This window comes from Hippocampus guttulatus, chromosome 9 (assembly GCF_054856545.1).
Source record: "Hippocampus guttulatus isolate MCC_2025c chromosome 9, RoL_Hgut_1.0, whole genome shotgun sequence".
Classification (NCBI taxonomy): domain Eukaryota; kingdom Metazoa; phylum Chordata; class Actinopteri; order Syngnathiformes; family Syngnathidae; genus Hippocampus; species Hippocampus guttulatus.
Window position 1 is genome coordinate 125,538 of NC_141269.1, and position 19,154 is coordinate 144,691.

Consider the following 19,154-nt stretch of genomic DNA (forward strand, 5'->3'; position numbering starts at 1 on the left):
AAAGTCTACGTTTATTCATCTCATATATACGCACACGACTGCAAATGAAAGTGAAATGTTCATTAATTGTAATGGGGAATTTAAATTATTTTATTTGAATAATAATCTTTCTTTAAAAATTAATTTAAGATTATTAATATGTATATATTTTTTATCAAACTAATTTGAGATCGACTTACTTTGACTTATTTCATGACCTAATTTTCAATACAAAATTAAGTCAGGGTTCGGGTTAGGTTTTGCTGTGAAATTATCACCGAGGAGTGAGGGGGGGAGACGGAAGAGGAAGGAAATACGGCAGGCGAGGAAGGAAGGCAGAAGCTAAGAAAGGATGGAAGAGGTCGAGAAGGAAGGATGTTGCGCGTCGCACCCCCCCCCCCCCCGCGACCCACAGAGGGGTGGCCGGTCGCCATGGCAACGGTTCAGCCATCGGCCCAGCGTTTGCTGTTTGCGGCGAGAAGTGCTGAGTGGGCCGCCCCCCCCTCCTATTATGATTGGCAGCTGGTGTTTGTGCGCTGAAGCTTCTAGCGTCCGGCTGGCCAGCTCGCCATTCCAGTGCAGCGCCGCGCCGGCCCACCACCTAACCCATGTGCGGGGTCAACTGGTAAGAAGGCGGCCGGCCAAAAACTCATCCGCATCGATCCGCGTTTATACGGTCCGCTTCCGCGATTGGATTCGGCCGAGGCGCCCCCCCACCCCCTCCCCCGAAAAAAAAAGAAAAAAGAAAAACAGACCTCCCGTAGCGCTTTGACCGAGTGCGTGTACGCGCCGTGCAGGTTTCCAAAAGGAACGCTGCTGAGGAGCTGGCTGACCAAGTCCAGGCCCCGCCTCCTGCTGCTGATCGCCGGGCTCAAGCGACCTCAGGTGACCCTGATGAGGAGGAAGAGGATGAAGAGAACCAAAGTAGCCAAGGCCACGTAAGCGGTAAATATGGCGGCTGGCGGGAAAGGAGCCCGGCAAACGCCGCCGAGAGGGCGCGCGAGCCGCAAACGTGAAATCCGGCATCGATCAAGGCAAAAAGAAAAAAAAATGGCCGCCGCTCATCTCCAGCTTTGTTTGTTTCTCTTTTTTTTCCGTAAGCTTCGACGGCCCCGGCCCGCAGGAATGCGAAACGGCGAGGACGAGCGGCGGCCGCGTCACAAGCGCATTTTCCCGGCCTCGCGTCGTCGCGGCCCCGCTTCCGACGCGCTCCTTTTGTCGGGGGCGAAGAATTTTCAGTCGCTCGGCAAAGCGCAAAATCCAAAGCAAAACAAAACGCGAGAGTTCGGACCGAGTGCAAGGCGCAGTCCGAGCGAATATGCCCCCCCCCCCTTCAAGAAACGATCGCTGTGAAATCGTGACGTCTCAGTTTGGCGACTTTTCCGTGTTCATCTCGCCATCTTCGAGCCTCGGCATTTGGACTCGCGTGGTCACAAAATGTTGTTTTGTTGCAGAACGTGCAACAGAATGCCGCACTTCACCTGAGGGGCCCCCCCCCCCCCGCGGCGACGTCGACCAAGCGCGACGGACCCGCTCGATGACGTCCCGAGATCCCGACGACCACCGTTTCAAACGCCGCCTTCGTTAGCCCAGTTGCTAACGAGTCCGCGCGGCGGCGCTAACGTGTCAACATGGCGGCCGACGCTAAGGAAGTTAGCCCGTTCTTTGCTAAGGTGCCGACTTGGAGTGTGACGTGTGACAATCCAAACATTTACGCCGCTGGTAGTCGACGGCGTTGCCGCCCCCCCCCCCCCCCCCCGCTGTTTGCTTGAAGAGGTCACCTGGCACGTTTGAGGCATCCCATCAATAAAATCCACCCCAAAATGTCAAGAACGGCTCATTTGGTTCATGTCGCGTGTGGACATTTATTTTTTTAGGGGGGCGGGTGCGTCAGGCGGCGCGCTGAAGGAGGCCCTGGTACGGCAGCAGTTGCTCCGGCGACACCGAGGGCCGGAAGTCACGCAGCGCCGCGCCAAAGTCCTCCATGGTGAGGCGCAGCGGCGAGTCTTCGGAGTCCAGGCCTGGGACCCAAAAAAAAAAAGGGCGGGGTTGAGTCGGGCGGCGATAAGCTCCTCCTCCTCCTGCGCCGACGACCGACCCCGTTGGATGGCGGCGATCTTCCTCTTGACGGCGGCCGCCATGGCGTCCGAGCACAGCGCGTACAGGTCGGCGCCGCTGGTGTAGGCGGGGCAACGCTCCAACACCCGCCGCGGGTCCACCGAGGCATCCAGGCGGAAGCTGGGGGGGGGGGGGGGGGGTGAGCCAGTCAGATGGCGGTCGGGGGGGGGGGGGGGGGGGCGTTTGGCGGCGGCGGCGCTCTTTACCTCCGAAGGACGGCCCGCAGGACTTGCAGCTGGGAGCTCGGGTCCGCGTCGATCCCGACATAGACCGCCTTGTCGAACCTGCGCCGGGGGGGGGGGGGCACGTGAAGACGGTCGGGGTCGCTCCTCGGAAAGGCGGATCCGGACTGACCTTCCGGGCCTGAGCAGGGACGGGTCGAGCAGGTCGGGTCGGTTGGTGGCGCCGATGACAAACACCCTGTCCCCGGCGTGGAGGGCGTCCAGCTCGGCCAGCAGCTGAGACACCACCCTGGCGGTTTCGGAGGTGGACTTTGGGCGCCGCACCCACCGGCGAATCCGCCCGGCGGGTTCGCGCGCGTGCGCTCTTACCTGTCCGTCACCCCGCCGGAGTCTCCGCTGCGCCCCCGGCCGGGCGCCAGAGAGTCCAGCTCGTCAAAGAAGACCACGCAAGGGGCCGCCGAGCGCGCTCTCTGAAACACTGAGGGTCAAAAGGTCAAGGTGAGGTCCTCGGTCGAGCCGACGCTAGCCCGCTAGCCCGTTAACGCGTCGGACGCTAGCCGCTAGCCCGTCGGGGGCGACGGCCGAGCTTTGGCGTCCGCGTGCCGTCGTGTCACTCGAGTCGACTTAACGCGGGCACTCCGCAAGGAACCCGCCGAGTTCTTTTGACTTTCTTAACGGGGGTGCAAAAAAAGCCGGCGGCGGCGCTCACCCTCTCGGACGTTCTCCTCGCTCTGCCCCACGTACATGTTGAGCAGCTCCGGACCTTTAACGCTGAAAAAAAAAAACAACCCCCCCCCCCCCATTAGCGCAAAGCTAGCGGTTGAACGACTCTCAACTCCTTCGCTCCCAAAGACGTTTTGAAACGTCTTTTCGGACCCGGTCCGGAATGGTCCGGTTCCGAATGAGTTAACGGTCCCGGCGCAAAGAAAATAACGGCCCCCCGGCGCGGCTCTCGGAGCTCCTCGAATCGGACCGACGCCGTCGGAGGGCGGGGGCTGACCTGAGGAAGGTCACGGAACATTCGGTGGCCACGGCCTTGGCCAGCAGAGTCTTGCCCGTGCCGGGAGGCCCGTAGAGCAGAACGCCGGTGCGGTTGAGCTTGAGCGACAGGAGCTGCGGACGCCGAAGAGGGAGCTGCACCGTGTCCAGGACCTCCCGCTTCACCCGCTCCAGGCCGCCCACGTCCTCCCAGCGCACCGCCGGAATCTGAGCGCGCACGTCGCGGCGGTTTTCGTCACGAGACCGCCTCGCCCGCGATCGGAACCGGGCCTGACCTTGGGGGCGCCGGCGGCCTCCGATCGGGCGTCCCGCAGGGTCCGCAGAGCCGACAGGAAGTCCCGCTGCCGGAGGCCCACGCCGCCGGAGCACACGTCCTCCTCGCGCTGACCGGGGCTGAAACGAGACACGCCACGCGCTGCCACGGGGGCCCGCCGGACGAGGAACGCGGCGGTGGCGGCGGCGGCGGCGGCGGCGGATGTTTGCCGATCGCCCCCGGGCGATCGCTCACCAAGCCAGTACCAGCCGTCTGCAAGCCGCGCGGCCGGCCTCCACCAGCAGGGCGCGCAAGTCGCCCAACGCCAAACCCTCCGCGAGGAAAAAAGGGGGGGGGGGGGAGAGAACAAGTGAAAAGGGGGCGGCGGGTTTTGGGGGGGGGCGGCGGGTTTTGGGGGGGGGGGCAACGTACGGCCGTGACTTTGGCGAGTCGCTCCACGTCCACGTCGCGCGCGAGGCCGACGTCCCGACTCAGCTGCGTCAGAACGGCCCGCCGCCCCCCCTCGTCGGGCATCTCCAACGCCACCCGGTGGACGAACGCCGCCGCCACGCCGGCGGGCAGCCGGCGGGCTTCGCGCACGGTGGCCACCACCGCCACCCCGCCGGGGGCGCCGCGGAGCAGCCGACAGAGGGCCGCCCGGACGCGGGCGTCGTCGTCGTCGGCGGCGGCGGCGCCCCCGCCAGGCCGCAGCAGGAGCTGCAGGTTCCCGAGCAGAAGGACGCAAGGCTGCGACGCGCCGGCTCGCTCCAGCAGGGAAGTCAGGCGCGCCTCGGTGGCGGCGGGCGTGTCGCCGCGAACGCCCACGCAGTCCACCTACGAAAACGGGCACGGGGGAGAATCAGGGCGCTCGCCCGGCACTCGCCCGGCGAGCGCTCGTACCTTGACCAGCCGGAGGCGGAGCCTGGAGCTGGACGCCGCCACCGCCGTCGCTTTGCCGCTTCCCGCCGGCCCGTGGACAAGGAGCCTGCACGCCGGGAGGGAGCTGGCGAGAAAGCGTCGCACCGTCAGGTCACCCCACCGCACCCCCCCCCCCCTCACCAAAAACGCCATCGTTTCGCCGTACCCGCGTCGGTGCGGGCCGAGGACCCGCCCGATGGCGTCCACCGCGCGCTCCAGACCCGGCGGGGACTCGCCGCTCCACAGCGTGGCCGCGCCGGGGGGCACCGAGCCGTTGACGGGCGGCCCCTGTCGGCATCGGCGCGCGCGGGTCAGAGGTCGCGGCGGACGGGCTCGTTGGCTCGACTGGAAGGGTCAAAGGTCACCATGAAGAGGGACGTGTGCGTTCTGTCGGCCAGGTAACCCCCGCCCCCTTCTTCTTCTTTCCCCGGGTCGTGGGGAGACACCGTCTGCACCAAAAACAGCAGCGCCCGGCGCCTGGGTGGGGTCAAAGGTCAAAGGGTGAGAAGGCTCGCCGTTCCTGACGTAACGCGCCGTCACGCACCTCCAGGAAGTGCCGTCCTCCATCACGTCCGGGTGACCGCGGGTGGGAACCAGCAGGACGTCCCCCGGTGCCACCAGCCTGCGCCCCCCCCCCCCCCACACACACACACACACACACGAGTCAGGTCACAATTTTCACACCCGTGATGTCGCTCGGGGAAACGTGGCGTCGACCCACCTGGGGACAGAGAAGTGGGCGGCCAGCAGCGCGTCGTAGCAAGTCGGCCGCGGGTCGGCCGGCGCCGCCAGCGGCCGCAGGCGAAGCTCGCCGGCCGGCGGCGGCATCGCCGCCGCCAAAGTGTCGCCGTCTCCGGGCCGCCGCCGCCATCTCTGAAAGCCGACAAGCGCACGTGATATGCGGGCGCCGCACGCGTGTTCTTCACATGTGTTTGCGCGCACCTTGAGCCAGAGGTGGCGGGCCGCGTCCGCCGTCGGCCGCCCGCCCGTCAGGTTGAACCACAACGTCTCCGACACGACGCCGACGTTGTCGTCGTCGTCCGCCGCCCGGAGGGCCGTCAGCGAGGCGGCTCGCCATCCCTCCGATCGGCCCGCCGGCCGCAGCTTGACCCACTCGCCGTCAAACAGCCCCAGTCTGAGCAGCGCGCGGCTGCCGACGTAGAGGCGAGCGTCGGCGTCGCCGCCGCGGCGACCGTCGGCTCCCGGCCACCGCCGCACGTCCGTCACGCGCACCTCCAGCCGGCGCTCCGGCTCCTCCGGGACCCCGCGGGACTCCCGATGCCGGTCCAGCAGCGAACGCCCCCCCGCCAGGCGGGCGGCCTGGCGAGCGAAGTCCGAGGCGCACAAGTGGAGCTCCCTCGGGGGCGGGGCCGGCCCGGGGGCGCCGCGGTCGGCCAGGACCACGGCGGTGTCGGCGGTGACGCGACCCTGCGCGACCGGGCTGCACGACAGCACCAGGGTGTCGGGGATCTGCGTGACAAAACCGCCGGCGAAAAAAAGAAGAAGGGCGCCGCGTCAGCTCGACCGCTCCGGTTCGCTTTCCCTGCCGGCACATATTGGGGGAATGTTCCAGGAGGTCCCACTTTTCATGTTTCCGCAAAATAAAGCGGGGGGAGGGGGCGTGGCCTGGACGGGGGCGACCAATCGCGACATCATAAGTGTCCGATCGCAGGGGGCTGTTTACAATCGGAAGATGGGAAAAAACTCCACCGTAAGGCACCTGACCCCCCCCCCCTCCCCCCGCTCAAATTTTCTCAACGGATTTAGACCATTCACAAAAATGATCAATTTAAGAAATAAAACGGCGGAAAAATTGCCACCCCCACCCCGACCCGCTTCTCATTTGTGAGAAAGGGGACGCGGGGGCGCTCACCTCTCCCGGTCGGTCCCCCACCAGCGGCTCTCCGAGGCGGGCCAGCAGACAGCGTCCATCCCGGCAGAGCTCCAGCAGCTTCGAGGCGAGCCCCTCGGCGTCGTCCCGCTCCAGAGCGGCCCCGACGCGGGCTCCGAGGACTACCTCGTCCAGGCTCACGGGCAGCACTGGCCGCGCGGTACCCCGGCTCCCCTCCGCGGGGAGTCCGCGGAGCCGCAGGAAGAAGCCGCTGGCGAAGAGCCTCAGCGGGCCCGGGGACGGAGGCGGAGAGGCTCCCCCCGCGGCGCCCTCGAATTCCACCGCCGCCGCCGCCGCCGCCGCCGCCGCCGCTGCCTCCTCGTCGCCGAGCGCCTGAAGGCGAAGCAGGACGGGCCACGGGCCGGGGCGCGGAGGCGGCCACCTCGGGGTGAAGAGGACGGTCGGAGGCTCCGAGTGGTCGCGGAGAAGGCGACGCAGTTCCCCTTCGGACGCGAGCACGTCCAGGGGACTCGCGCGAGCCGGGAAAGGCTCGAGCCTCAACAATTCCACCTGGGTCGCCATCTTGCTCCGACTTCCTATTCGTGACGTCACGGCCGTCCGTCCAATTGACGCCGACTTTTGTCCTCGCGTCAGAGCGGTCGCCGTTTTGGGCCGTCCGTGAGTGCGACTCCGGACCGCCATCTTGAACCGGGAGTCCCTCATCCTTCCGCCCGTGTCCGCTTCATCTGCTTTTAAGATAAGATAAGAAAACCTTTATTAGTCTCGCAATGGAGAAATTCCCGATTCACAGCAGCAAAGTTATGAAAGGAAGAAGTAGAACAACAAAATATAGGAGCTGCTGGAAAGGCAGCCGCTCACGCGGCGCCATTTTGAAGTCAAAATAACTAAAAATAACACAACACTATTTCATAATAACTCGCTGAATTTCCGAGTGACTTCGATGCGGTTTGTTTTGTGACGAACGTTAGACGTGTGGCTCCTACAAAAAAAAAAAAAAAAAAACAGCATGCTGCTCAGTGGAGGGACGGTTCTATTCTAGTGTGGCTGGGGCCAAATGAATAAATACAGTCAAGCCAAACGGTTTTGCTTTATATCCTTTATTCTTCTTTGAAGCTTGAAAGAATTCCTTCTCGGCACCGTTCCAAATGACGGTCGGAACTCGCCACCGCGACGTCACAAGAACCCCTTTGCGGGACCGACGGCAACGGGATCCGCGTCGCGAGGGGGCGCTGCCGCGGCGTCTCCTTGACTGACGAAGACGAAGGCGCGGCCGGTGAGGCGCATGGTGCGCATGCGCGGTGCTGGTGATGAAGAGGAGGATGACGATGCTGATGATGCTGCTGCTGCTGCTGCCGCTGGAAGATGAAGATGCAGCGCAGGGGGGGACGGTGACGATGAAGATGACGACGGCGATGATGATGATGTTTGCCGATTCTGAGCGCTCCGGACGGGAAAGCAGAAGCAGGTCAGACGAACGGCAAGCGAAAAATCGCTCCGACGGGCGTTGTGTTTATTGAGGGCAAATGAGAAAAAGCGCGCGCGTACGCGGCGTCGTCACGCCATGGCAATCGCAATGACGTGCGGACACAGGGGGGGAGGGGGGGGGCAACACGAGGCGTCCAGGTGGCTGCCGCTCGTTTGGGTGGGACGGCGGAGCTCCCTCGTAGCGCCTGCCTTACGCAGGAAAGACAATCACCCCCCCCCCCCCCCAAAAAAAACCAAAAAAAACCACAGCGGTCGGAAACGCTGTCGCTGCCTACCCAAATAAAAGTCTCGGCTGCTTTGGTTCGCCAGTGTGTCGAATCATCACAATTTGAATGGATCAGATTGCGCAAGAATGGTCGGCTGACGAGTTTTTTCCTTGATTGTATCATTTTGTCGCGGGTGCAAATTCAAACTGCATGAAAAATAAATATACATTTTTTTTAACAAATCCCCCCTCCCCAGACCCCCACAAACAAAAAAATCTTACTCACAGTCATATAGTCGACTCTTCTTAGTGCTGTATCGATGAGTCGAGAGAGGAGCCGAGACGCCGTTTGAATCCCGCCTAGGCCGTCGGCGGGCAACGCCCCCCCCCCCCCACCGATGCGTCGTGACCGGCCCGCCGTCAATTCAAGCGCCGTTCCTACGAATGGCTCGACTGACAGGTGCGGGCTTGGATTCGGGCCTTCTTGCGTGGGAGTTTGCGTGTCCTCCCCCGTGAACCGCCCGCGTGGCTTTTCCCAGGGTATTCCGCTTTCCTCCCACATTCCCCCCCCCCAAAAAACATGCACGGCAGGTTCACGGAACACTCGGAAGTGTGTGTGATCGCTTGTTGGTCTCTGCGTGCCCCGCGACAGTTCAAGGTGCCCCCCCCCCCCCTGCCCCGAGACGCCCGGGAGAGGCTCCGGCACACGCGCCGCCCTCGCGAGGAGATGCGGATTAGAAAATGGATGGATGGATGGATTATGCACGGGTGACTGGAGGGAAACGTCGGGCCTCCGCCGCCGGGCCGGTCTTTTATTGTGAAAGCGCGTAGGGGAAGTTATGGCAGCGCACGTCGGGTGTCTTGACGCTGGTATTGCCGAGCTGCAGTGCGGACAAAATGCCGGTGCCGTTTTGCGCTTCTTGACCGGTGCACATCCCGCGCTTCTCATGATCGCGCATCCCGGACCGGAACCGGAACCGGGAACCGGATCGTAGCCGAGCTAAGGAGTGGGTCTGGGGGGGGCGGGGAGGGGTGGGGGGTTCCTTCTTGTGCTTTCCCGATGGAGAGTCCCAAGAGGCGGAAGCGGAGGAGGAGCGCCCGGTAGGTAGAAGCGCCGCAGCGCAGCCGTTCCGCCGGTCTTGGGGAAGGCACGCGGAGCGGGTTTGGGACCATTTTACCGGATCCATATCGATTGAGAATCTGCGCCATGATCCGACGGAGCCCCAGAAATGATTCGAGTGTGGACTCCAAGGTCAGATTCCAAAAGATCCCCCCCCCCCCCCTCGTCGATTCAAATTCAGATTGTCATCGGTAATACGTTTTGGAATACGTGCGCGTCACTTCCTGCCAGTTGTCAACCCCAGTTCGGGAGTTGGGGCTCAGGCTCCGCCCCCGTTTGGCAACCCGAACCCCGCCCCTCTGCCCGTACCAGCGCGGCGGCGAAATTGGCTCGCTCATGCAAATGCTAACTCGGCGCTTTTTCCGCGAGACGCGTTTTTGGTCTTTTTGTGGAGGGTCGAGGGGGGGGGGCGGGGTTTCTTTGAAGGAAGGAAACTCTGCGGTCCCCGCGGCGGCTAACGCTGTTGTCTGCCCCCCCCCCCCCGCAGATCAATGGCTCATTCAAGCTGGGAGCCGCTGGCGTCCCTCACGGATGGCAGATGCAGTGCCTAGGCCCCGCCCACCAGGACAACGCCAACATGAACGGGACCGCCGAGCAGGCCGACATCCTGCCGCCCAACTGCATGGTCAAGGACAGATGGAAAGTGGTCAGTCCAACGGAGAGAGAGCGGAGATGCCGGGGGGGGGGGGGGGCTCCGTGTTGGAGTTGTTCCTGAGTTGGGTGGGGGGGGGCGGGGCATCAACGAGGCAAATAGCTGACGATTCATTTGATGAAATGTAAATTGGATTCAAAAAACAACCCCCCCCCCCCCCTCATCCCATCATAGGTGAAACTTTGTCCGTGAAGTGCCGCGTCGCCTCCTGTACCGGCGGTTCAGAAAACGCCGGATGAGATTCCCCCCCCCCCCCCCCCCGTCACAAAAAAAAAACAAAACAATCATTCCACTTCCAGTCCAGAGGCACAAATTCTCAGATTTGGACCATTTCACGTCATTTTGAAATCGTGCGACCCCCCCCCCCCACCCCCCCGCCCGCTCTCAATCACATCACGTCATGAGCGCTCTTTTTTTTCGGGGCGGGCCGCCGGCCGGGTTCCGGCGTTTGTACGCGGTTGAGCTGAAGTGCGCCCCCCCCCCCCCCCCTGGCGTGGCAGTTGAAGAAGATCGGCGGCGGCGGTTTCGGCGAGATCTACGAGGCGCTGGACCTGCTGACCCGGGAGAACGTGGCCCTCAAGGTGGAGTCGGCCCAGCAGCCCAAACAGGTCCTCAAGATGGAGGTGGCCGTGCTCAAGAAGCTGCAGGGTGGGTCCCCCCCCCCCCCCCCCGCCCGCCTTGGAGCGCTCGCCGCCTCCGCTCAGTCGGCATTTTTCCTCTCCGGCAGGTAAAAACCACGTGTGCAAGTTCATCGGCTGCGGCAGGAACGACAAGTTCAACTACGTGGTGATGCAGCTTCAGGTGAGAGAGGTTCCGGGCGGCCGGGCGGGCCTCCGCGCCGCCCCGCCGCCCGCCCACGCTCTCCCCCCCCCCCGCAAGGGTCGCAACCTGGCCGACCTGCGGCGCAGTCAGCCTCGGGGGACCTTCACCATGAGCACCACGCTCAGGCTGGGCAAGCAGATCCTGGAGTCCATCGAGGCCATCCACTCGGTGGGATTCCTCCACCGGGACATCAAACCCGTAAAGCGCCACGCCGGCCGACGCGCCCGAATCCCGCGCTCGCCGTCCGCCGGGGGCTCAGGTATATGTCTCTGCGTGTTTTGTTTTTTTTGGTCTTCCCGCGGGCTCAGTCCAACTTCGCCATGGGTCGCCTGCCGTCCACGTACCGCAAGTGCTACATGCTGGACTTCGGTCTGGCCCGCCAGTACACCAACACCGCCGGCGAGGTCCGGCCGGTAAGACGCCTCCGCTCGCCCTCGCCGCCGCCGCCGCGCTCGCCGGCTAGCATGCTAGCATGCTAGCCTTTGCCTTTCTTGTTCCGGTTTGCCTTCGGTTTCTCCGCCGGTCCGGTTTTCGGACCCGTTGTCCTTCTCATTATGATTTGTTTCCATTTTTTGGTTTGCTCGAGTTGAGTGTGGTTTTTGTTTTTCTTCCAGTTGGTTCCTTTGGACTTATGATTTTGACGCGCATGCCTTCATCATCATCGCCACGGTTACCAAGGATGAGAGCGCTTTCCGTAGCGACAGAGGGAGGGGGCCGCGACCGCACCACAGGTCACCCTTAGGACTTCGCAGGGATGGCGATTTTGCGCGGGGACGCGGAAAATCCGCCGTTTTTATTTCTGAAATTGTTCTTTTTTTGTGAATGGTCGAAATCCGTTGAGAAAATTTTAGGCGTGGGGGGGGGGGGGGGGTCAGGTACCTTACGGTGGAGTTTTCACGAGCTCCCCCCGATCGGTCTTTCCATCTTCCGATTGTAAAGGAGCCCCGCGATCGGACGCGTACGACGTCTTGCTCGTTTTTTTCCCATCACTAGCCATCGCCATTCTTGACTTCAAGATTTGGTCGCCGCGGAAACGCCATCCCTTTCGCATTCCATTCGATGGCATCGAATGACACCCGAGGTGTTTTTCGGCAACTCGGAGAATAGCTTCGCGCCGTCGCGATTCGGACTAACCGAAAACAACGAATCAAGAAAACGCCAAATCGCAACACAAAGCCACACTTGGGCAATAAACGGGGGGGCCGAGAGTTCAAAAGTGGAAAAAAACAACGAGATCAATAGCAAAGAGTCCGCGGACGGATCGGCGCCCCTTAAATACACGGTTCCTTAATCGCAAGATCGGCAGCGGGTGCGCGGCCGCAAAAGTCCGCCCGGTCCGCCGCCTGCCGGCCGGGCCGAGGACGGGGACGTGACGCGCGCCGATTGACCCGCTAGCCTTTGCTAGCCTTAGCATCAGCGGCGGGAGCGAAACATCATAATCACAATGAGGAAAAAAAAGAAAAAAACTCCCAAATGAGCAGGATATGGGTGGGGGGGGGGGGGGGGTAATGCAAAAATCATTGTTAGGTTTCCCCCGCCCCAAAAAATCTGTGAATAACCCAAATCGAAACGTGTTATAATTCCCATGAAGAAAAAAAAAAACAAGCCCCCCCCCACCCTGAAAAAAAGAAAACAAAAAGCCATGAATCTGAATTCCGAATCAACGTCACCAAGCGAGCGATCACCACAGCCCCACAAAAATCATTTATGCTCATTGGAATTGCCACGTGCAAGGTGGGGGCGGATACAGTAATAGTGCACCCAAGCGGGGATATGTAGTGAGGAGAAGCACTTCGCCCCCCCCTCGCAAAATTACCGAATAGCGACAATCTGCGGGCCAAAAAAAAAAAAAGGTTACCCCCCCCCCCCCCCCCCCCCCGGTCCTTTAAATGCCGGCGAGGAGCACGTGACCGACGAAGCGTTTTGCGTTGCAGCCGAGGACGGTGGCGGGTTTCCGAGGGACGGTCCGCTACGCTTCGGTCAACGCTCACAAGAACAAGGTGAGGCCCGAGGGAGGGGCGGGGGGGGGGGGCGCGGGAGACGGCTCGGGCCTCGCGACTGATGGCTGTCGCCCTACCCCCAGGAGATGGGTCGCCACGACGACCTGTGGTCGCTCTTCTACATGTTGGTGGAGTTTGCGGTGGGCCAGTTGCCTTGGAGGAAGATCAAAGACAAGGTGGAGCCCCGCCCCCAAGGCGCTCGCGCCGCCGCCGCCCCGCGTCCGCGTTCGCCGTCCAATTCGTTTCCGCTAAGCGGGGTGCGGCGTCCGGCTTCCCGGTTCCGATCCCCGGCGCCCGCCCCGTCGCGCTCTCGGAATCGGGTGGAACTCGGTCGACGGCTCACGCGCGCCGCCGTTTGTCGTCTAGGAGCAAGTGGGTCAAATCAAAGAACGCTACGACCACCGCATGTTGCTCAAACACATGCCGTCCGAGTTCAACGTCTTCCTGGAGCACGTCCTGGCCCTGGACTACTACACCAAACCCGACTACCAGGTCGGCTTCCGTCGCGGTCTCCGGTTTCCGGCCCGGCGACGACACGTTTGGGTTTTTGCCGTGTGCGCCCCCTCAGCTGCTGATGTCGGTGTTCGAGAATAGCGCGAAGGAGCGAACGCTCGCCGAGAACGAGCCTTTCGACTGGGAGAAGGCCGGAGGCGACGTCGCCGCGTCCGCCGGCGCCTGCGCCCAAGCGCGGGACAACACGCGGCCCACCGCCGCCGCGGTCGGGTAAGCGGTCCGCCGCGTTGGCGTGCGCGTGCGGTCCTTGACCCGCCGGGGGGGCGTTCCTGCGCAGGGCCATCGTGACGCCACCGCCCGGAGAGCCTCGGCGCGAGAACACGGACGACGTCCTCCAGGACGAGCACCTGAGCGACCGGGAGAACGCCCCGCCCGCTCCCCCGCCGGGCCGCGCCCCCTGCGAGCCGGGCGAGGCCTGGGAGGACACCGACTTCAACCGCAACAGACTCAGGATCAGCTTGAACAAGGTCTGCTCGGAAGGGATCCCGAGTCGGGATGGCGTCCGGCGCCGCTCACCGATGTGTCCGTAGGAGGAGGAGGAGGCGGCGGCGGCGGGTCACGCCGCCCGTCCGGTGTCGCCGGTTCGCGGCGGGGCTCCCGATTCGCCGGCGGGTCCGGGCCGGCCCTTACGATACCGCCGAGTCAACAGCCCCGAGTCGGAACGGCTGTCGGCCGCCGAGGGACGCGGGGACGCCTGCGGACAGAGGTGACGGCCGGTTAGCCCCCCCCCCCCCCCCCACTCACCCCCCATCCCCCGCGAGCTAACTTCGCCGAACCTTTCAGGTCTCGCGCGGACGCGCCGGGCTCCCCCTCGCGTCACGTGTACTCGTCGCAGCCGGCGCAGATGCTGTCGGTGGACCCCGGTTGCCACGGCGACCGGCAGGCCAGCGGACGGCAGGAAGCGTCGGCGGCGTCGGGCGACCAGGAGGCGCACAGCAACGCTTTCATCCGCTCCGTGCCGCTGGCCGAGGAGGAGGACTTTGACAGCAAGGAGTGGGTGATCATCGACAAGGAGGCGGAGCTTCGAGACTTCCACCCCACCACGTCGGGCACCACCGACGAGGAACCCGAGGAACTGCGCCCCCTGGAGGAGCAGGACGAGCGTAGGAAGGCGGCGGCGGCGGCGGTCCGCCCCAAGACTCACGGCCGCGACGAGGCGTCCCGGAGGAGGAGCTTCGGCGCCGGCGGGAGCCCCGCCCGCTCGCCGTGTCACTCGCAGCCCTGGGCGCGCCCTCGGCGCGGGGAGTCCGAGGCCGACGGACCGCGGCGGCCGGTAAGAACGCGTCGTCGTCGTCGTCGTCTGGCGGAGGAGGAGGCGGAGCCGTTTTGCTTCGCGCTCCGCTCGCGCCTCGATTTTTGGTGCGCCGTCTCGGTTCTTCATCGCTCGGCGCGATTTGCCGCCCTCATCCGGTTCTTCAAATAGGCTCCGGTCCTGGTGTTTGGCTATACCGGTTCGGTACTACGCCCGCGCGGAGTTTCTCGCGTCACGTAGGAGGCAGACTAGCCGTCGTGGTCTTTGTGAAGCTAAGGGTCGTCGAGACAGGCTCCGCCCCCCCCCCCCCCCCATTCGTCACCCTCAACCAATCAGCCCAGAAAGCTTCCAATCAGCTGCGTCCTGCCTGATTGGCTCAGGGAGGGGAAGGGGGAGGAGCCGAGGACAGGAAGCCACGCCCCGGCGCACATTGGATTTCCAAAAAACAAACAAAAAAATAAAACAAAGGCTTCCGCCGGCTAACCCCGCTCCCCTCTCTGCGATTGGTCTGTTTGCAGCCGGACGAGGACCGCCCCCAGCCGCGGCCCAATCAGCTGAGGCGCTTGGCCTCCTACGTCTTCTCCTCGTCCACCCTGGAGACGGAGCGCTACCCCCGCGGGGGCGGCGCCGCCTTCATCCAGAGGAGCCGCTCGGCCGAGAGCAGCCCCGCCCACGCCGCCGCCGGTTGGAGGCGGCGGCGCGGCGGCCTGGCGGCGGCGGCCCCGCCCGCCCGCACTCGACACTCGGTGCTCAACGTGTCGCGCTCGCAGCTGCAGCACATGCTCGCCAAACTCATCAGCAAGAACGGCGGCTGAAACGAAAGCGGGGGGGGGGGGGGCAACACACCGAGACACAAGTATACTCAAAGACACGCCCACACCGCAACCGGATAAGACGCAGAGACAACCCCCCACGGTGCTGACGATGCAATAAACGAGTCCCGCCTACGTGTTGCGCAAGACAGGAAGTCCCTGTGAGGAACAGGAAGTGGACTTTGCCGAGTCTTCCTGCGGCTGCCCCGATAGCTTTTTGCAGTGTTTCTTTCCACTGACTTTCCACGCGAGCGACGCCACCAAACGCCACCCCCCCCCCCCCCCACGTATGCAAAGAGGGACGACGACGGAGGGCCACGCAAAGACACGCGTTGTGTTCACTGGACGCGTCTTTGCCATTTTGTAGCCAAAACACTCAACTTTTATTTTCATCTTTTTTGTTCTTGTTTATGATTTGTTTTTCTTTTTCTTTTTTTTTTAATCATTTTTTCCAAAAATGTTCCCGGTTCGGTCAGGAGTGACATGAGCGTTTTAGCGCGTGGCTGCTAGCATGGTTCAAGCCCACCTCGTGGGCGGAGCTATTAGCGCACGTGAGGTCGAGTGCGCGCGCGCGTGTGTGTGTGTCGTTTGTCACTGCTGCACTTTATCGCCGTCGTCAAGCCGCGCGGACGCAATAACGCTGCACCGTTTGCTTAACGTGTCACGCGACTGTCGGAGCTCCCTCGCCGTTCGGTAAAAAAAGGGGGCGGGGCTTCGGTATCTCGCAAACACTTTATTTCACCCGCATCTTTAAGGGCTAAACTGGGTGAATATGCACCACTTCCTGTTTGCGCCGCTTCACTTTTGCTCATGTAGAATGTATCGTAAGCTAAGCTAGGCTAGCCAAGCGCCGGACGAGCCGAAGGCGGCGTCGGCCGGGAGTCGGCGTGACGCGAGGATGCCGCTAGCTTGCTGCTAAGGCTACAAAGCGCCGCTCCTCGCGTTTTTTGTTTCGTTGTTGTTGGGTTTGGTTGTTACATCGACGAGCTTCCGCCGGACCCCAAAAAAAAGTGCGATGCGCTTTGTTCCCGTCGCCGGTTAGCGCTCGACTGTTAGCGTGGTGAAAGTGGGCCGTCTTTCGCCAAAAGCCCGTTTCGTCGGGAGATGCGACGTTGCCGTCGTTCAAACTCTTAAAAGGGCGCCTCGAGTAGCGCGACGCATTAGCCGATCCTAGCGGGAGTGCCGCGCGCGTCATTTTTACCTCATAAATCCATTTTAGCCAATGAATAACCTGCTTTTTTGGGGGGGGGGGGCCGCGGGGACGTCATACTGTGGATTATTCTGGGATAACAGGGTGATGAATGTGTGGTTTTTTTGCGCTGCGTTTCCCCTAAGAAGAAGAAGGAAGCTAAAACATGTCGCTAGCTAGTCCATCCGCCGCTAGCATTCTTTCGCTAAGCACTGGAAGCAATCCTTTTTTTGAGTGGGGGGTTGTTTTATTTTATTTTCATTCGGAAGTTATCAAGTCAATGTAGCATTTTCAACTTTTCATCACAACATTTTGCATTTTTTTGTCATATATATGCACATATAGATACACCCCCCCCCCCCCCCCCGCACACACACGTGTGTAGAAAGAGTAGGAGAGATGTCGACCTTTTTAAAAAAATCCAATCTTAAGGTGTATTTGGAAACAAGAAAAAAAGCTATCGCTCGCGTTTGATGCGCTTACGCAGGAGAAAGCCCCGCCTCCTCTTTTTCAAGCTACGCTAGGCTCAGATAGTCGAATGTCTTTTGTTTCTGTTTTGCAATAAAATTGAACGACACAGAAGAATTTGCTTTTTTTTCTACCAAAGTGAAGCATGAACCTTTGTACGCCCCCCCCCCCCTTATCGACGAGCATCGTAGAAAGCAGTTGACCTCTCCCAGCATGCTAAACGATTGTATCGCGCGTCGATCGACGCGGGTGTCCGGAAGGCCGACGTAGGCGAAGACCGCGATGCGGTTTTACTTGATTTTTTTTTGGTGCCTTCGTTATCGCCGCGTGAAGTCATCGGACAATCGCGTGCCGAGAAAATCGCAATAAAACGCGATTTCGGAGGGGGGCGGGGCCCAAAAAAAAAGTCTAATGTCTTGGTGGACTTTGCCCCATTTCCGCGTGAACAAAGGCGGTTTATGTTTCTATCTCAGGAGCCGTCGTCGCCGCCTCCGCCGCCCTCGCCGATCGTCCTCTCGGCGGGCGGCCCCTCGCCGCCCTCGCCCGACGACGAGCGGGAGCGCTTCGGCGTCCCGGCCGAGCCGCGGGCCGAGCGGGGCGACTTTGCGACGGCGACGCCGACGGGAACTCTGCCGCGGCGCCGCGCTTTGGCGGCCCCCGACCGCGCCCCGCCGGAGCCCGGCGGCCCCGCGGACGGCGACGAGGAGGAGACCGAAAGCGAAGCCAGTCCCAAGAGCTCCGAGCGCAGCCAGGACGCCGCCCCCCCCACGCTCACGGCCGAGGACCCTCGGAGGGGCGGCGGGGAGCGCCCTTCCGAAGCCGATCCCGACCCGGAGGACGGCTCCAAGACCTTGGTCCTCTTCTCCCCCGGGGACGCCGGCGGGGACGCCGGCGGATCCCCCTGCGGAGACCGCGCGCCGGAGGGCGAGTCGTCCACGCCGTCCGGCCCGACCCCCCGCCGAGAAGGGATCCCCGCCCCGGGACCGGCCGCGCGGCCCTCCGCCCCCGCGGCGCCGGCGTCGCCCCCCTTGGCCAAAGTGGAGCGGACCTTCGTCCACATCGCCGAGACGTCCCACCTGAACGTCATGTCTTCCGACGGCCACTCCGAGACCCGTCCCGCCGAGAGAAGCCCCTCGGAGGGGGTCCCCGAGGCGGTTTCGCCGGAAGGTCGGAAATCATCCGCCGAGGGGGCCTCGGCCATCGGCGAGAAATCGCGACCCCCGCCGGCCCTCGAGCCCGCCATCAGGAGCAGGATTCCCGTCCCGATCTCGGAGGAGGACGGCCGGCCGCCGAAGGAGAGCCCGGGCCGACGGCGGGTCCGGTCCGGGACTCGGTCCTCCTTGTCCTCGGCGGACGGCGGCGAGTGTCGCGGGGCTTCCTGGTCCGGGGCGGAGCGGCGGGACCGGCTCGGGTCCGTCAGTCGGATCCCCGGGCCCGCGAGAAGACCTCCCGGGAAAACGGCCGCCGTCGCGTCTCCTCCGGCGTCCGGCGCTCCCAGGTTGAGTCTCCTTCTTTGACCTCCGGCGGCGGTCCTCAAATGCCCACCCGCCTCCCCTTTTGCGCTTTTCTGTCCGCAGGAAGGCAAAGAGCCGACAAAGGTCCGCCGCCGTCCGGCCGTCCGGGGCGTCGTCTTCGCGCCCCCGTCCGTCCGTCGGCGGCCCGAGCTGCGCCCGCCGCGGGACCGACGGCCCGTCCCCTCGGAGGGCGGCGGCGGCGGCGCCCCCCCCCTTCGGAGCCTCGTTTTGCGGCCGGGCCCCGACCGCCGCCGGGAAACCGCCGCCGGCCGTGCGGCGCGGCGCCTCGCGAGAGCCCGCCTCCAAAGCGCCGGTCGAGTCCGACCGCGGGGGGGAGGCGGCGCCCGCCAGATAATCCGAATGACTCCGCTCGCCGTTTGCTTCGCGGACTTCCTGCGAGTCTCGACCTCGGCATGCTTCGATCCTCGTCAATGCTGTAAATAATCGTGTCACGAATCAATCGATCGGCTTGGTTATCCCCCCCCCCCCCGCCCCCCACCCACTTCTTATGCATGACACACACACACATAAATACACGCGACGTGACATACTCACCAATCGTTTGTCTGTATGTGCCCCGAGCGTTGACTGGCGACCGGTCCTCGGTCTCATATCGGATTCGGTTCTTATCGACTTTTTATTTATTTATTTATCCCCCCCCCCGGTTTTTCATTTTAATTTTATAATCGAAGAATAAATAATAAATAATAATTATTATTAAAATAAAAATAATTAATAAATGACTCTAATTAAATTTTATAATCGAAGAATAAATTATAAATAGCCAGAATAATAATAAAGAATAAATCATTCCAACTACA

General features: G+C 62.6%; 2 protein-coding genes and 1 long non-coding RNA gene across 7 annotated transcripts; 2 read left to right on the forward strand and 1 right to left on the reverse strand.

Moving 5' to 3' along the window:
• Positions 1-182: 182 nt before the first annotated feature.
• LOC147199612 (uncharacterized) lies at positions 183-1,753 on the forward strand. Its single transcript, XR_015101829.1, has 3 exons — positions 183-604; positions 777-924; positions 1,434-1,753. It is a non-coding gene; the product is annotated as an uncharacterized LOC147199612 (long non-coding RNA).
• A 66-nt stretch (positions 1,754-1,819) lies between these two features.
• pex6 (peroxisomal biogenesis factor 6) lies at positions 1,820-7,179 on the reverse strand. The gene is made up of 17 exons (XM_086120049.1): positions 6,323-7,179; positions 5,392-5,919; positions 5,171-5,322; positions 4,994-5,071; positions 4,815-4,926; positions 4,616-4,737; positions 4,432-4,534; positions 3,964-4,365; positions 3,787-3,863; positions 3,554-3,671; positions 3,280-3,485; positions 2,989-3,050; positions 2,649-2,757; positions 2,452-2,568; positions 2,304-2,381; positions 2,078-2,217; positions 1,820-2,000 (listed from the first exon to the last, which is right to left on the reverse strand). The coding sequence occupies exons 1-17, from the start codon at positions 7,001-7,003 to the stop codon at positions 1,870-1,872; spliced, it is 3,216 nt and encodes a 1,071-aa protein (XP_085976175.1). The 5' UTR covers positions 7,004-7,179; the 3' UTR covers positions 1,820-1,869.
• Positions 7,180-7,413: 234 nt separating this feature from the next.
• ttbk1a (tau tubulin kinase 1a) lies at positions 7,414-18,887 on the forward strand. Of its 5 annotated transcripts, XM_086120047.1 has the most exons (15): positions 9,114-9,243; positions 9,599-9,757; positions 10,264-10,411; positions 10,491-10,564; positions 10,643-10,783; positions 10,894-10,998; positions 12,520-12,585; positions 12,669-12,761; positions 12,952-13,077; positions 13,154-13,308; positions 13,376-13,565; positions 13,629-13,804; positions 13,882-14,371; positions 17,293-18,317; positions 18,397-18,887. In XM_086120047.1, exons 1-15 carry the CDS (start codon positions 9,199-9,201, stop codon positions 18,686-18,688), a joined length of 3,285 nt encoding a protein of 1,094 aa, XP_085976173.1. In that variant the 5' UTR covers positions 9,114-9,198; the 3' UTR covers positions 18,689-18,887. The 5 variants fall into 5 exon arrangements, with proteins under 5 accessions (XP_085976170.1, XP_085976171.1, XP_085976169.1 ...); XM_086120044.1 differs by lacking the exon at positions 9,114-9,243 and adding exons at positions 7,414-7,766; positions 11,200-11,316 and having other exon boundaries at positions 10,643-10,998; positions 12,952-13,308; XM_086120045.1 differs by lacking the exon at positions 9,114-9,243 and adding exons at positions 8,697-9,092; positions 11,200-11,316 and having other exon boundaries at positions 10,643-10,998; positions 12,952-13,308.
• The last annotated feature ends 267 nt before the right edge of the window (positions 18,888-19,154 follow it).